General features: G+C 47.2%; 1 protein-coding gene and 2 pseudogenes across 1 annotated transcript in view; 2 read left to right on the top strand and 1 right to left on the bottom strand.

The window, feature by feature from the left end:
* Positions 1-3338: 3338 nt before the first annotated feature.
* Positions 3339-3708, bottom strand: LOC114006997 (small nuclear ribonucleoprotein G pseudogene; annotated as a pseudogene).
* Positions 3709-7226: 3518 nt separating this feature from the next.
* On the top strand, positions 7227-7534 carry LOC102498021 (elongin-C pseudogene; annotated as a pseudogene).
* Positions 7535-9459: 1925 nt separating this feature from the next.
* BTBD16 (BTB domain containing 16) overlaps positions 9460-15281 on the top strand; it is a 59467-nt gene continuing 53645 nt past the window's right edge. Inside the window, 3 exon segments of the mRNA XM_006143936.2 lie at positions 9460-9744; positions 12501-12560; positions 14154-14305. Of these exon segments, the coding sequence (XP_006143998.1) occupies positions 12543-12560; positions 14154-14305 (170 nt within the window). The 5' untranslated portion in view covers positions 9460-9744; positions 12501-12542.

Below are 15281 nucleotides of genomic sequence, written 5' to 3'. Positions count from 1 at the left end.
TATATCAAAAACTCCTCCAAAAAAAAAAAAAAAAAAATATATATATATATATATATATTGCTAAAGTTTGGGAAGCCCACTGTGACATAGCTCCCACCCGGTTGTACGAGTGTATACCCCCCACACGCACCTCTTACACCCCCTCCATCATATATGCTCTACGGGGTGTGTGACCTGGTCCCTGGGCTGCTCTATCAGCCCAGCCTGGAGTGGGGAGCACTAGCTCCAGCCTTTGCCTCAGACCCCTCCACCCTGGCTGCCCCCACAGCTAGCAGCTGTCTCCTTGGGACGCTCCAGGAAACAGCCCTCACCATGAGCTCATTGTACTGTGAGTCCTGAGAGGTGTGCTTCTGCCTGCCTGGGATATGACATGGAGAAGGCCCCCGCAGGGGGGTCGGGGTGGGCATGTCTGTGGCCCTCTTTTTCCTCCACTCCCTCCTGGGCAGTATGGGGGGAGCTGTGAGAAACGCCAGCACCAGCCCATGGTGAGCTGGACGGTAGGGTCTCTGCTCTCCCAGCCAGCCGTGTGACATGGTAGGTCCCTCACCCGATCCAGGCTGGAGTCTGCACATCGCTGCTTCCCCTCGGGGTGGCTGTGAGGTGACCCGCATAGGTGGAGGTGAGCTGCGTTTCCTCCTACGCGTACCTGACATGCCACATCCGTTTGCACACGTTCGCACACCAGGTGCCGCTGAGGACTGCTAGTGTCGCTTGACTTGGCTGGTGAGAAGGGGAACAGAAGAAGCAGGCATGGACTCCCGCCCGAGGCTCCCCGGCAGCTGGTATTAGAACCTTCGAGATTCTCAGCATCTCTGAGGAGCTCTGGTTTGTTAAGTCAGTTAAAATTTTGAGCTGCTAACTTTTTTTTCCCCCAGCTCAGCACTTCTTTGGAGCTCTTGAGTAAAGGAGTCTTTGCTGACATATCAAGATTATCTTGTGAGGAAAGAGAGTGGGTGAGATGCAGAGGCTGAAAGAAAAGAGGGAGGGTCACTGATGACTACTCGGGCAGGGAACTCCTGGGGGATTTCTTCTGCTCAAGTTTGGGGCTCAGCCCCTTGGATGTAGGAGCTGAGGGCCCCAAGGCCATGCCAGGGAGCATCCCCTCACAGACAGCTCCCTATCTCGGGCTGCTGACTGGAAGAGAGACACCATCACCCTTCTGCAGGGGACAAGCAAAGGCGGTGGCAGGGACAGTGAGAACTACGCAACAATTGTTCATTCTCTTAACTTTTAATCCTAGTAAGATGCTATGGTCTCTTTCTTATTTTACTTTTTTGGTTTTGAAACGTGAAGTCCACCATTTATTTGTTTGTGTTTCTTCTAACATTGTTATGCTGTTTTAAAAATTATTTTATTTATCTTTTTTTTTTTTGATCAGAGAGCAACAGAGAAAGAGAGAGAAAGAGACAGAGAGAGAAAGTGAGGAAGCAATCCACTAGTTCTGGGACTCAAACCACAGTTGGTCACGTGGGAGTCCAGCATCGTTAACCACCATGCCACCTGCCAGTTCCTAACATTGTCATGCTTTTTGATTCTTACGGTAAAGACACACAGACACATAACAAAGTTGACCATCTTACTCTTCTTTTTTTTAATCTGCCAGAGGGCATATGTGCTTACAGGAGAGATGGGGTGAAGAGGGGGTGTGAGAAAGCGCCCCCGTGGGGTATCACCATGCTGCCATCCCTTCTTTCTCATTTCTCCTTTTGGGATTTTGGGCATGCACACACACACACATGCCCAGCGTGTTTCTCAAGCCTCTGGGACCAGGATTCAAAGCACACGGTCTGCCATGGGGCAGCTCGATGCTCCAACCTCGTGCACCAGCTGGCTCGGTGATCGCTGGTAAGTAGGGGCAGTGTCATTTGCTGTATGCGCTTGATGGTGCAACAGCTCCCTAGCACGTTTCCTCTTGCCAAACTAAAACTGCTCATCGAACGACTCTTTTTCTTCCTCCAAGCCCCTGGCAACTACCATTCTGCTCCCTGTTGCTAAGAGTTGGACTGGTTTAGCTCCCTCACGTAAGGGGGATCATGCAGTATTTGCCTCTCTGTGACTGGCCCTATTTCTCTTAATAGAGAACTAACTCCGGTTTATCCATGCCATGGTACATGATAGGGTTTCCTTCTTTTTTAAAGGCTGAATAGTGTTCCATCATATGTACAAGGGACACTCATGGAAACATGATATAAAAGCACAAATGTAAGGGGGCAACTGGCGGCACAGTGGAATGAAGCTGGACCCACATGGGAAAGGTCCTGAGTTCACATCCCAGGACCTCCCTTGCAACCCAGACATGCTTGTGTGTGTGCCTGTGAGCTGTGCTGGCTGAGACTTGAAGTAGGTCACAGTGTGAGCACCTTCTTGGGGATGCCTGTCTGTCTCTGCCTCTCTCAAGAGAGAAATAAGTAAATACACTTTTTAAGAAAGCACAAGTGTATTTTGACACAAAACATTTTGAAATTTGTGCATAGTTTTTTCATAGTAACCATTTTCCATAAACTTTTTTATTTTTATTTTTGGAGAGGTTTTTGCTATAGGGCGCCTGCGCTCGCCAGACAGACTGAGAGAGACAGAGAGACAGAAAGCGAGAAATCACCCCCCGGGGGGATGGCCACGTCGCAATCCCTTCTCCTCCATTCTCCTCTCGGGATCTTGGGCACACATGCACATGCACACGTGCCATGCATGAGTTTTAAGCCACCGGGTCCAGGATGCGAACCACGGTCGACTACGTGGGAGTCCAGCGACATAGCCATTACGCTAACTGCTGGTCCCCCATAAACTTTTTAAAGATTCCTCATACTTCCTTCATTCATTCATCCATCAGGAGACATTTAAGGTGCATCCGCTCTTGGTTATTGTGACTCATGCAATGCAAGTATCTCTTCAATATCCCATTTTCTTTCTTTTTTTAAAAAGAATTATTTTTTTTAATTTTATCCATTTATTTATTAATTTTTAAAAATTTGACCAGAGAGGGACAGAGTGAAAGAGAGGGAAAGTGAGAAAGCAGACCGCCGGGTCCAGGACTCAAACCATGGTTAGCCATGTGGGAGTTCAGCATCCTTAACTACCATGTCACCTGCCAGCCCCAAGATCCCATTTTCAATTCTTTGTATATACCCAGACATGGGATTGCTGGATCTTATGGTAGTTCCGATTTTGATTTTTTGCAAGATGGTTTTGCTATATATAGTATTTTGGGCAACAGTTTTTTCTCTCTGCACTTCGTCTCATCCCACTTTCCTGGCCTGTGATATTTCTGGTGAGAAATCTGATAATCTTATGGAAGCTCCTTTGTATGTAATGAGTGATTTTCTTTCTTTTTTTTTTTTCTTAACAAAAAGTTTATTATGGAAATGTACATGACCTGATTTTTACATCATAGTAAAAACGGGCCTGTTGACAAGGGGACATGGGTTTTTCTGTTGAACAGCCATTATTTATACTCGTTGCAAGGCTTCTAACATGGTGATACTATTTCCTCGTATTACCACCATTCCAGTATTGTTCTATTGCCCACTAGTTGCCATCTCCACACATTCGTCTATCACGAGATTCATCAATGGATCAAATCCCCGCAATATTCCTTGGACATGTCTGCCTCCATTGAATTTTAATGATAACTTCTTGTCCATACATTTTTTCAATTCGGGAGGGTGAGCTTTGCTCATGGCACCAACTCGGCGGGCTCAGGGATGCCTTTGAACGGAATTCTCGGCCTCTTCACGTTCCCCAGGAGTTGATTTTCTTGAGCTGCTTTGAAGATTCTCTCTTCGTCTTTTACTTTCGACTATTTTATTTTGATGTATCTCGATAGTTCTCTGAATGTGTATTAGAAAGAAACCAGCATAGCAAATGTTATTTCATGGATAAAACACATCTCCTTTTAAAATATCATAAGTAGGCTAGCTGCATGGACTGGCGTTTAAGGCAGCCAGCCCCAACATGCCAACTGCATGGTTCAAGGCCTTGTCCTGGTAACTTGAGAAACACACTAGATGTATGTGTGTGTGTATGCCAAAATCCCGGAAGGAGGGAGAGAAGGAGGAGAAGAGGTTGTGGTATGACCATTCCCCTTGAGGGATGCTTGTCTTCCTCCTCTCCCTCTGTCATTCTCTGTCTCTGACAAGCCTACTCACCCTCTAATTAAAAAAAAAAAAAAAGTAACAAAAATTATTATAAAATGTAAGTTCATTCTTAAAGAAAAGTTTAAGTAAATAGCATAGGTGATAGAGACCAGCAGAAGGCATGATGGTTATGTCACTGGACTCCCATGTAGTTGACCATGGTTCAAGTCCCAAACCTGGCAACTTAAAACTCACACCAGGTACATGTGCGTGTGTGTCCAAAATCCTGAGAGGAGAATGGAGGAGAAGGGATTGTGGCGTGGCCATCCCCCTGGGGGGTTATTTCTTGCTTTATGTCTCTCTTTCTCTCTGTTTCTTCAGCAAGCACACGTGTCCTATAGCAAAAATCTCTCTTTAAAAAAAAAGAAAAAACAGGATAGGTGATAGGAGGATATGAAATTGCAAAAGCGGTAACTCATCCTTCACTTTGTGCTTCGCTCCCATATTATCCCCAATCCTGGCACTATTTAGAAGCTCAAACCTAGTTTAGATGAAGCGAGTCCTGAGTCAGAGCAGTTGTCATCACCAAGCCTCCAGGTATCTTGGAAGAAGAGGACCAACAGAGCTGTTTTGTCTAACGCTGATCTTGCAGATGAGAAAATTGAACCCAGAGCCAGAGCGGACTTCCCCGAGGTTCCACAGCAAGTTCATGGCCAGTGTCTGGCCACTCTAGCACTCCGACGGCCTGCTTTGCCCTTTGCTTTTCCTTCACAGAAGCCCCTGCCCATCTTCTGCCTCATCCAGAGGCTCAGATTGGAGGCCTGCACCCAGGGTGCACAGAGAGCTCCCACACTGTGGGAGACAGCCAGTCTCCATCCTGATCTGAGCATCCACTGGGGTCCTCTCGCTGTGCACGGTCTACTGGTCTCTGATCCTTTGAGAACCAGAGTCTTCAGAGCCAGCACTCAGACTCCGAGGCACAGGTGCTCCAAACTGCCAGGCCTCAGGGCTCTTGGCTTCACTTTCCACCAAGGGAGGTTAAGGATGTACTGGGGTCCCAGAGCTATTCAGTCCAGAACCAGGATCAAAACTGGATGTTCTTTACAGAGTACCCCACTATTTGGGTGACCGAATGGAGCAGGCTGAAATGAACTCAGGGAAGGGAGTGAGTGCCCATCCCTGGAGCATTTAAGAAGAAGGTGGACATCCCACCATAATCCCCCCGTAACTGCGAGGCAGGAGATTTTAGTGCAAGGTACTTTTAGCGCAGGGCTGTGCTCAGTGAGGTTTGGTGTCTGAGTCACTGAAGGTCTTTGCTCTGGGGATTTCTGGCTTGTCAGGGTTTTCTAGCTGGTGCCAGGGGGCTGAGTTATTTCACATCCCCAGCATACTGGGTACTACTAGGAAAGCTTTTTTTAGAGGTTTTTGCTATAGGGCGCGTGTGCTCACCAAACAGACAGAGACAGACAGAGAGACAGAAAGAGAGAAATCAGCCCCCAGGGGGGATGGCCACGCCGCAATCCCTTCTCCTCCATTCTCCTCTTGGGATCTTGGGCACGCGCACACACACACACCTGGCGTGAGTTTAAACCACCGGGTCTGGGACGCAAACCATCGTCTACTACGTGAGAGTCCAGTGACATAGCCATTACGCTAACGGCTGGTCCCCTAGGAAACCTTTCAGGGAAAGGTAGTGAGGACTGTCTTCATTTATTTGTCCTTTCGAAGAAAAGAAAGACAAATGAAAATACTTTTGCTAACCGCTTATCTTTCAAGAGCTCCATGGGAGATGTATGTACTGAGCACTGTGTGTGTGTGTGTGTGTGTGTGTGTGTGTGTGTGTGAAATAGAGAGAGAGAGAAGGGGGCAGGGCAGGACACTTAAAACCGCTGTGCTCAGACTGCAAAGAATAATGGACCCAGCCAAGGCCAGGAGTTCTGCTCAGGGACTGAGGGGATTGTGGTTCCCTGGGGTACTTCCCCAAAGTGGTCACTGGAGGGAGCCCAAGGGGTCGCTCTCAGCTGCACCACAGGCTTGGTACATGGAGAGCATCCCCGAGTTGACTCACTGAGTGGGTGAGATGTCAAGGTGGTGCAGGGAAATGTATCTCAGATTTCTAATTTTAAATATTAGATGGGTTCCTGCATTCTAGGGAACTTTGCTGGGAAGAGTTTGAGCCGGAAGGGAGAGAACGATGCAGAGAGGCAAATTGGGGCAGACTTCTGCTGAGACCTCCTCTCTAACTCCCCTCTCACACCCCAACAACACACGTATGCACACCACATTCTCAGCCCTGGGCTAGGAGGGAAGCAGCAGACTCAAGGAGCAAGAGAGGCTCAAAAGCAACATGATGATCTGAGAAGAGGAAAGGTAGAGGTGGGTGTGTGTGTGCACCTGTGTGTGGGTGTCTGCATGAACTTCCTGTCCTTTTCCGGACAGGAGAACAGCTGGTCATTGAGCCTGCGCTTCGAGCTGCCAGATGCCCAGCCAGAGCTGCTTGTTACAGTCACCACTGTCTGCCTCCATACCGAGAAGCAGGGTCATCTTTAGGAATCGTGTACGTGGGGCCAGCAGATGGCATAGCGGTTATGTCGCTGAACTCCCGCATGGCCAAATGCAGTTCAAGTCCTAGACCCAGTGGCTTGAAAATCACGCTGGGCACATGTGGGTGTGTGCCCAAGATCCTGGAAGGAGAATGAAGGAGAAGGGACTGTGGCATGTCCATCCCCCCGGTGGGGTGGTTTCTCACTTTCTTTCTCATGGTCTCTGTCTCTTTCTCCAGCACCCTAAGGCAAAAAACTCTTTTTTTTTAAAAAAAAAAGAACCATGTACAAGAATGTAGGAAAAAATTTCTGTGACATAGTAAATGATCAAATCAGGTTAAAAAGTAGTAGTTGTACATGCACTGTATGTACACACATTTATATATATATATATACACATATATACATATATATATATACACATATATACATATATATATATACACTATTAATGATGGTTAAATCCACCTCCACGAGAGGGCCTGTGGCTATACACGGGGACTCCTCTTTGGTGGCTACAGGGCTGATGAAAAACTACTAAAGTTCCTGTGGAAGCAAAGTAGAAGTTCCTAAGAACAGAGTGGATGGAGGGGAGAAAACTGACGGTGGCAGTGAAGGCCCTGATGCCATGTATGTCAAAATGTTATCTTCTGATGGTCACGAATGTATTGTAAAACGAGAAGATGCACAACCTTCAGCAACAATAAGAGCCATATTGAGTGGCCCAGGTCAGTCTGCTGAGAATGAAACCAATGAGGTCCATTTTAGAGAGATTCCGTCACATGTGCTATCAAAAGTGTGCGTGTATTTTACCTACAAGGTTCGCTACACTAACAGCGCCACCGAGATGCCTGAATTCCACTTGCACCTGGAATTGCACTGGGACTGCTGATGGCTGCGAACTTCCCAGATTGTTAAATAAAATAAATTATAATAAACTGTTAAATGTTTTCAGTATTTCAAAAAATCTACCTCTACAATTCAAATTATTGTAACTGTCCAAAAAATTTTAAGAATTATTTATTTTATTTTATTTATTATCATTTTTCAACTTGACCAGAGAGAGAGGGAAAGTGAAAAAGCAAGTCACCAGGTCCAGGATCCGAACCATGGTCAATCATGTAGGAGTCCAGTTCCTCAACCTCAATGCCACCTGCCAGCCCTATTGTCAAAATCTTTTGCATCTCAACTTGTACCCGCAAATGTGTTGCATTTGTAAAAGGAAAAATAATCTAGTAACAATACTTTATTTTTCAAGTGTGAGAGTCCACGGCCCGCATTGACTTCAGGTTCCTATTACTGGAAGTAGGGATTTCTGTGAGCCCTGGACAACGGCCCAGGCTGTCAGTGGGCATGACCTAGTCAAGGCATGGCCTTCGCAGACCAAGTCAAAGAGGGAAATGCAAGATCCTGCTCTGGCAATTCTTAGTTCCCAGAGAAAGCAAATTAAAAATAATCTGTCAGGCTTGCGAATGGCATGGTGGTAAAGGGCGCTGGACTCCCATGTGGCTGACTGCGGTTCGAGTCCTGGACCTGGCAGCTTACTTTCTCACTCTCTCTCTCTCTCTGTCCCTCTCTGATCAAATTAAAAATAAATAAATGAATAAATAAATGACCATGATTTTAAAAAATCATCTGTCAACAAAATAACTCATTGAGCATGACTTCTAATAAAGTAAAACACTCAATTTTTATTTTATTTTTCTTTAGCCACAATAGAGCACATGCACACATGTGAGAGTGAGAGAGAAGAATAAGCACCCTCCACAAGGTCTGGCCACACCGCAACCCCCTTTCTCCAAGGCCTCCAGCTCGTAGGGTCCTGGGCACTCCCCTGTGAGCCCAGTATGTCTCAGGCTGGCCAGGCCAGGGACTTGAAACCCTTGATGTGCAGGATCCAGCCACTGTCATGAGCAAGCATACCACCACTGTGCCACAGAGCTGGCTCTCAGTTTTTATTAAAATATTTTTGTTAAAACATGTGTGAGGGGACTAGCAGGTTGGGTGGTGGTTAAGGTGCTGGACTCTCACATGGCCAACCATAATTTGAGTCCCAAGCCTAACAGCTTGAAACACACGCTGGGCACATGTGCATGCATGCCCAAAATCCTAGGAGGAGAATGGAGGGGAAGGGACTGAGACACAGCCATCCCCCTGGGGGGCGATTTCTCACTTTCCCTCTCTCTGTCTCTCTCTCTGGTGAGCACATGCAGCTTAAAAAAAAAAAAAAAGTCTGGGGACCAGCAGTTAGCATAATGGCTATGTCGCTGAACTCCCATGTAGTCGACCACGGTTCGAGTCCCGGACCCAGTGACTTAAACTCATGCCGGGCATGTGTGCATGTGTACCCAAGATTCCAAGAGGAGAATAGAGAAGAAGGGATTGCAGCAGGGTGGCCATCTCCCCGGGGGGGAGGGGAGGCGATTTTTCACTTTCTGTCTCCCTCTGTCTGTCTGGCGAGCACACGTGCCCTATGGCAAAAACCTCTCAAAAAAAAAAAAAAAAGTCTGGATACAACCAGAACTGGGGTGTATGTGAGAATCTTCCAGCCTAATATTCTCATTTCACAGACAACGCCTTAGGATCTGGCATCAGTTCTCACTAAGGCCCTTCGAGAGATGCTTCCAGATTGCCCCAGGTGCTGAGAGTAGAGAGGGTACCGTTCCCATTGGAGGGAGGCTGAGGAGGAAATGCTGGCCCCTTGGTCGGCCCCTGTGGAGCTCTCGCTCACAGGCCTGTGCTCCCCAAGAGCCTTGCCGCACCTGCCCTCAGGCCCTAGCCTGTGCTGAACCCAGGCCTGGGAACAGGAAGTGCTTGGAACCTTCCCTGATGTTGCCATGGTGCCCACAACGACCCAGCAGGAAACCAAAGGCAAGCTCCCCTGCCAAAGCACCTTGGCCCACAGAAGAGAAGGGCGAGCCCCAGATATGAGAGCTTTCAGGATTTGAGTTTAGAAGGTGACCAGCCCCAGCTCTCCTGTAATTCAGAAACCAGTGCCTTGAAAGGCCCGCCATTGAACGCGCTTCACCTGTAAACACACTCGAGGCGGGCGAGAGGGCTGCAGGACTGTAAGTACGGTGGGCACTTTTCATCCACTTGAACAACCAAGGAAACCATCCTAGCAACAGGTACTGCCTGGACTTGGCTCCATCTGGTCAGCCTGGCAGGGAGGGGCTTTGGGGATTCCCTGCGGGGAAGTTGGAGGGCCCTGGGAGCCCAGAAACCATGCGGGTAGCTCCTGCCAGCTCAGAGGGACTCAGAAACAGACAACGAAAACCCACTAAGGGGATATTGCCTGGTGGGATGAGAAAAGAACAGCCGTATCTCCAGGCACTGAGATTCCCTGCATTTCAAGATCAGCTGAGAAGACTCCTAGGTACTGAGTCAAAGAAAGCCGGAGCTTGAGTAGCTCAGCTCAGGGCAGGCCCCACCCTCCCCCACACTGAGGCAGTGTCCTGTAGGCAAGGAGACTCCTGCCTGGTGTGGCTTACTCTGTGCCAATCAGTTCTGCTTTCAAAATTGCATTCCTCTCTCCTCTGGGCTTAAGTAAAGAGCCGTGTGAGGAACCAGCAGTTAGCATAATGGCTATGTCGCTGAAAATTTGTAGTGAAGGTAATTAACAGGAAAAGAAAAGCCCATCTGCTCAGGTGGAATGGGAATCTCATGATGCAGGGATCGTGGTGTTTTGCTCAATCGCATATCCAGAAAGAACTAACACGGCCCTGCATGTGGCAGCTGCACAGAAAATACTTGAATGAGTGAGCAATCCACTTCCCAGTGCCATAGCTAGAACGCAGGCCCAGTGCTGTCCAGACAACAGCCCAGAGTCAGCCAAGCTCTTGGCCCTCAAGGGGGCTTCCGCTGGTTTTGCCTACTTGTCCGCTTCCCCTTTTCCTCCCCAGGGTTGCTCTAGGGAACCACCCAGCCCTCCCCACTGGCAGTCTGGTTGGGATTGTGAATCAAAGTGTCTGCCTCCCTGAGATCAAAAGGTGGGCCTCTGATCTAAGCCAGGCCCGTTGGGCTCACGTGTTAAGGATTTGGATTCAGTGGCCGGCAGGTGGTTTAGTGGTTAAGGCGCTGGACTCTCACATATAGTTCGAGTCCCAGACTTGGTGACTTGCTTTCTCACTTTCCCTTTCTTTCTCTCTGGTCAAAATTTTAAAAAATGATAATAACGAATAAAATTAAATAAAGAATTCTAAAAAAAAAGAGAGAGAAAAAGAATTTGGATTCAGCAGAATCACACATGCTGAATCATGGGGCAGCTGATTCCTCCTAGAAGCAGCATCTGACAGAGATGACCTCTGGCGCTAGCAGCAGGTACTAGGCCACGGCACGCCATCGATCAGATCCGTTTCTGTTGCTTGCAACCAAACTGCTCTCATGATGTTTAGACACAACCGGAAAGTCTTTCCATTCACATTCTTTCATGGCCCTCTAAGCTAAAATGATTGTAAGTCTTTTGGGCTCCTGGGTGACCCTGGTCTGAACCCATTTTGGGGGCTTAATTATTACTATCACCCCTTTTAGTCTCCTGGACTGAATAATAAAATTCTATGATCAACCCACTTATAGCCATTCTTTAGCCCACAATCATCTTGACAAAGAGTAAAGAATCATGGGTTATTGCCTATTTTTCTTTTCCTAAGCAATGTTTATAGCATATTAGCAAACTTTTTTTTTTTTTTTACTATAGGGTGCATGCGCTCACCACAGAGCCACGCCACAATCCCTTCTCCTCCATTCTCCTCTCAGGATCCTGGGCATGCACACACACTCACTCAGCATGAGGTTTAAGCCACTGGGTCCAGGACTTGATCCGTAGTCAGCCATGTGGCAGTCCAGTGACATAACCATTATGCCATCTGCTGATCCCTAGCAGACAGCTTTCAGTCTACTAATGTGCTTTTTAAAAAGTAGATATTCTTGGAACCAGTAGTTGACATAATAATTACATTGCTTGACTCCCACATGGCTGACATGTTTGAGTCCTGGACCTGGAGGCTTGAAATTCATGCTAGGCATGCATATGTGTGCCCAAAATCCAGAGAGAAGAATGGAGGAGAAGGGATTGCAGTGTGGCCATCCCCCCGGGAGGTGATTTCTCGCTTTCTGTCTCTGTCTCTTTGGCAAGTGCTCAGCCCTATAACAAAAATCTCTCTAAAATAAATAAATAAATAAGGGACCAGCATACAGTGTAATGGTTACATTGCTGGACTCCCACATAGTTGACTACAGTTCAAGTCCCAGACCCGGTGGCTTAAATCTCACACCAGGCAGACCCGGTGGCTTAAATCTCACAGCAGGCACATGTGTGTGCATGCCCAGGATTTTAAGAGGAGCATAGAGGAAAAGGGATGGTGATGTGGCCATCCCCCTGGGGGGCAGGTGATTCCTTGCTTTCTGTCTCTTTTGGTGAGCAAAAAATCTCTCTCAAAGAAATAAATGGACTAGATATTCTCCTGATTTGATAAATAACTCACATTTGAAACTTACTCATTATTACTTTTGTGTCAAAATATAGATTCTCTCTTTTTTTTTGATTGTCAGAGAGAATATAAACTTACCATAAAGAGACAGAGAGACAGAGAGCACGAGGTAGAAAGCAGTCCCTCATAGTGCGTGGTCATGGTGCAATGCCTCCTCCTCCACTTCATCCTACCGGGATTCTCAGCACACATGCACACATGCCCAGCATGGATTTCAGGCTGCTGAGACCAGGATTCAAGCTGTGATGAACAATGTGAAATCCAGTTTCCTTAACTATGAGGCTACGGGGTTGACGCAAAATACAGATTCTTTAGGTCAAACTCCTCCATAATATGTTGGAGAGATTCTTCAAAAATTTGTCTAAAATTTCATCTTCAGCTCTTTTGTCTTCTAGGTGCTTATCTTTTTCCCACCGTGCAAATCTCCATTGTCGTTCATGAAAATGTTGAATTCGGTAAGTCGATCAGCTTCAGGTAATGGGGAGGAAAAACAGCACTCGGTTGTAGACCTGTGGCCAACTTCCCACGCACTCCAGCTGTATTGGCTGTCTGCTGGAAAGATCACATCCAGGCAGGGCCATCCAGAAAACAGGGCAGCCCCACTGTCCGAGACCGCCACTGACGTCACACTACAGCAGGGCTCCATCTCGATTCGGATCCCACAGTTTTCACCGCCCATCACGTTGGCACTGCACCAAGGCGTCTTTTCCCAACTTTAGTCTCTCTTTTGAACAACTCTAGAAGCAAGGTCACTGCCACCACCACCACCATGCCTTCACCATTACCGTGTCATCACCATCAGTCACCAGTCATCATCCGTTATCCTCATCTTACATATGAGCACCAAGAGGCTCAAAAGAGTAAATGACTCGCCCAAGGCCATGCAACCAGGACGTGGCAATAACAAGATTCAAACATGGATTCTTCAGTCCAGGACACTCCCCTCCACTCTGTTGGTGCCCGGGTGGCTTAGGAGCAGTTGCATTCTTTCAAAGGATCGCTCATGTGTTTTGTTTCTTGCTAGGTATCTTTGAGCCATCAGTCTGAGGTTTATATTCATGCTGAGTATTTTCCTGCTCTCTTAAGGATGTTGCCAAAATCTCCTTGGGGGCCTCAAGGAAACTTTCCAGTAAAAATCCCTGCCCATTGACCCAGCAATTCTTTGAGCACATAACCATAAGAGTTGGGAATCCAGTGTTCAAACAAAAACTCACACACAGATATTCACGGCAGCACCATTCATAGCGGCCCAAACGCAGAAACGACCCAAGTGGCCGTCAGCTGCTGAATGGGTAAACAAAATGTGGTAAAACCACACAATGGAATAGCATTCAGCCAGAACAAGGAATAAAATATGAATGACCCACAAAAGCTCTAGGTTAAATGAAGGAAGCCATACATGAGAGGTCATATATTGTGCAATTCCATTTCTGTACAATATCTAGAATAGGCAAATCCTCAGAGTCAAAAGTAGATTTGTATTTGCCAGGATGGCGAGAAGAGCCTGGGGAACGACTGCTTAGTGGATGCGGGGATTATTTGGGGAGGTATGAAAATGTCCTGGAACTAGGTAGTGATGATGGTAGTATCACAGCATAAATTACTGGATACCGCTAAACCCTGCACTAGAAAATGGGTAAAATGGTCAGTTTTACATTCCGTATATTTTGCTACCGTAAACAAGTCCCTGGTCAAGATTTCCTCAATTTAGTATTTTTCTGAATCACATGTTAGAAAGCGCTTACAGAACAGTACTTGAAACTTAACACTGTCCCTTCTTGTGGATTCTTCAGGAGTACCTGCAAAAACCACCTTTTCCCTGGCACCTCCTGCTCTAGATCCTAAATTCCAAGTTGCCTTTGTAGCTTGAGCCTTCAGTCTATGAAAGGGAACACATTGACCTTAAGGCAATGCCCGCGAGAAATACTGGCTACATTTGAAAATTGACCACCATTTTACAATTTGTCTTGATTTCTTTCTGCTGTACAATTGGGGAAAGCTGACATTTATGCAAGGCTAAAAAGAAATGTCTTTCTTTGATTTCCAAGCAGCACAAAGCTCGGCCGGAGCGCCAAATAGTTGGGTCAACCAACAGGTGGCGTTTCCCTAAGGAGCCTTTCTCCGGGGACTTGCTTGCACTCTCCCAGAGGTGCAAGGCTCTCAGTGCAGACTTCGATGAAGTTCTGAAGAGCCCTGACAGGTAGGGAAAACCAAAGGGCCCTGGCAGGAAGTGGCCTATCAAGTGAACTGCATTCCGGGAGGGAAGTTGCCTGATGGTTGGGTCTTTCTAATTGGTTCGAGGACTGTCAGGACACATCTGCAACTATCCCTTAGCCAAAGAGGGGGTCACAAGCGACCACTTTGTCTGAGAATGTCTCTGGGTGGTGACCAAGGTGGACAGAAAGACTCACAATGTTTTCCTCTAGATTTACCTTTATTTGGCTAACTTTGGGCCCTAACAGAATTTAAAGTTTATCATCCAGGGACAAACCCATTTCCTGAAATAACAAACAGTTCAGGCTTCGTGTTTGGACATCTGTCATGAGTGCTATCTCTACCCAGTCAATTGATCCCACCTCAATCCCATGGTATTCTGAGCAGCAGGCTAGACCATCCCTTCTCAGGTTCTGGGTTCTCTTGTGCTTCTCCTGAGGACACAGAGCTGGGCCCTATTGAAGAAGGAACACGACATCTTTCTGGCTTGAGGGTACTCTGCTTCCTGGGCTGGCAGCGTCTCTCTATGAACTCATAGTCAAATCTACCTGAGCAAGGGCTGTCCCCCTTGGACAGCATCTGGCATGTAAGAACTGCTTGCTTGTTTTCTTTTCTTTTTTGGGTTGTGTGTGTGTGGCCACATCGCAATCCCTTCTCCTCCATTCTCCTCTTGGGATCTTGGGCATGCACACACACGCACCCGGTGTGAGTTTAAGCCACCAGGTCTAGGATTTGAACCACGGTTGACTACATGGGAGTCCAGCGACATAGCCGTTACACTAATTTCTGGTCCCCCCTTGCTTGTTTTCTGCACAAGTATCCAAATCTTTGTCCGCGAAGCCCTCTGGAAAGCTCTGTTCCATTGCCCAGTTCCTTAGACCAGGATCAGGCTGAAGAAGTCAGTGTTGGATCTGGGCCTGGGAATAAAGACAAACTGACCCAAAACCCGATGAGGAGCTGGG

Source organism: Tupaia chinensis, unplaced genomic scaffold (genome assembly GCF_000334495.1).
Source record: "Tupaia chinensis unplaced genomic scaffold, TupChi_1.0 Scaffold000113_1, whole genome shotgun sequence".
Classification (NCBI taxonomy): Eukaryota; Metazoa; Chordata; class Mammalia; order Scandentia; family Tupaiidae; genus Tupaia; species Tupaia belangeri.
Note: the sequence above shows the minus strand (reverse complement) of the source record. Positions and strands in the feature narration are given on the sequence as shown.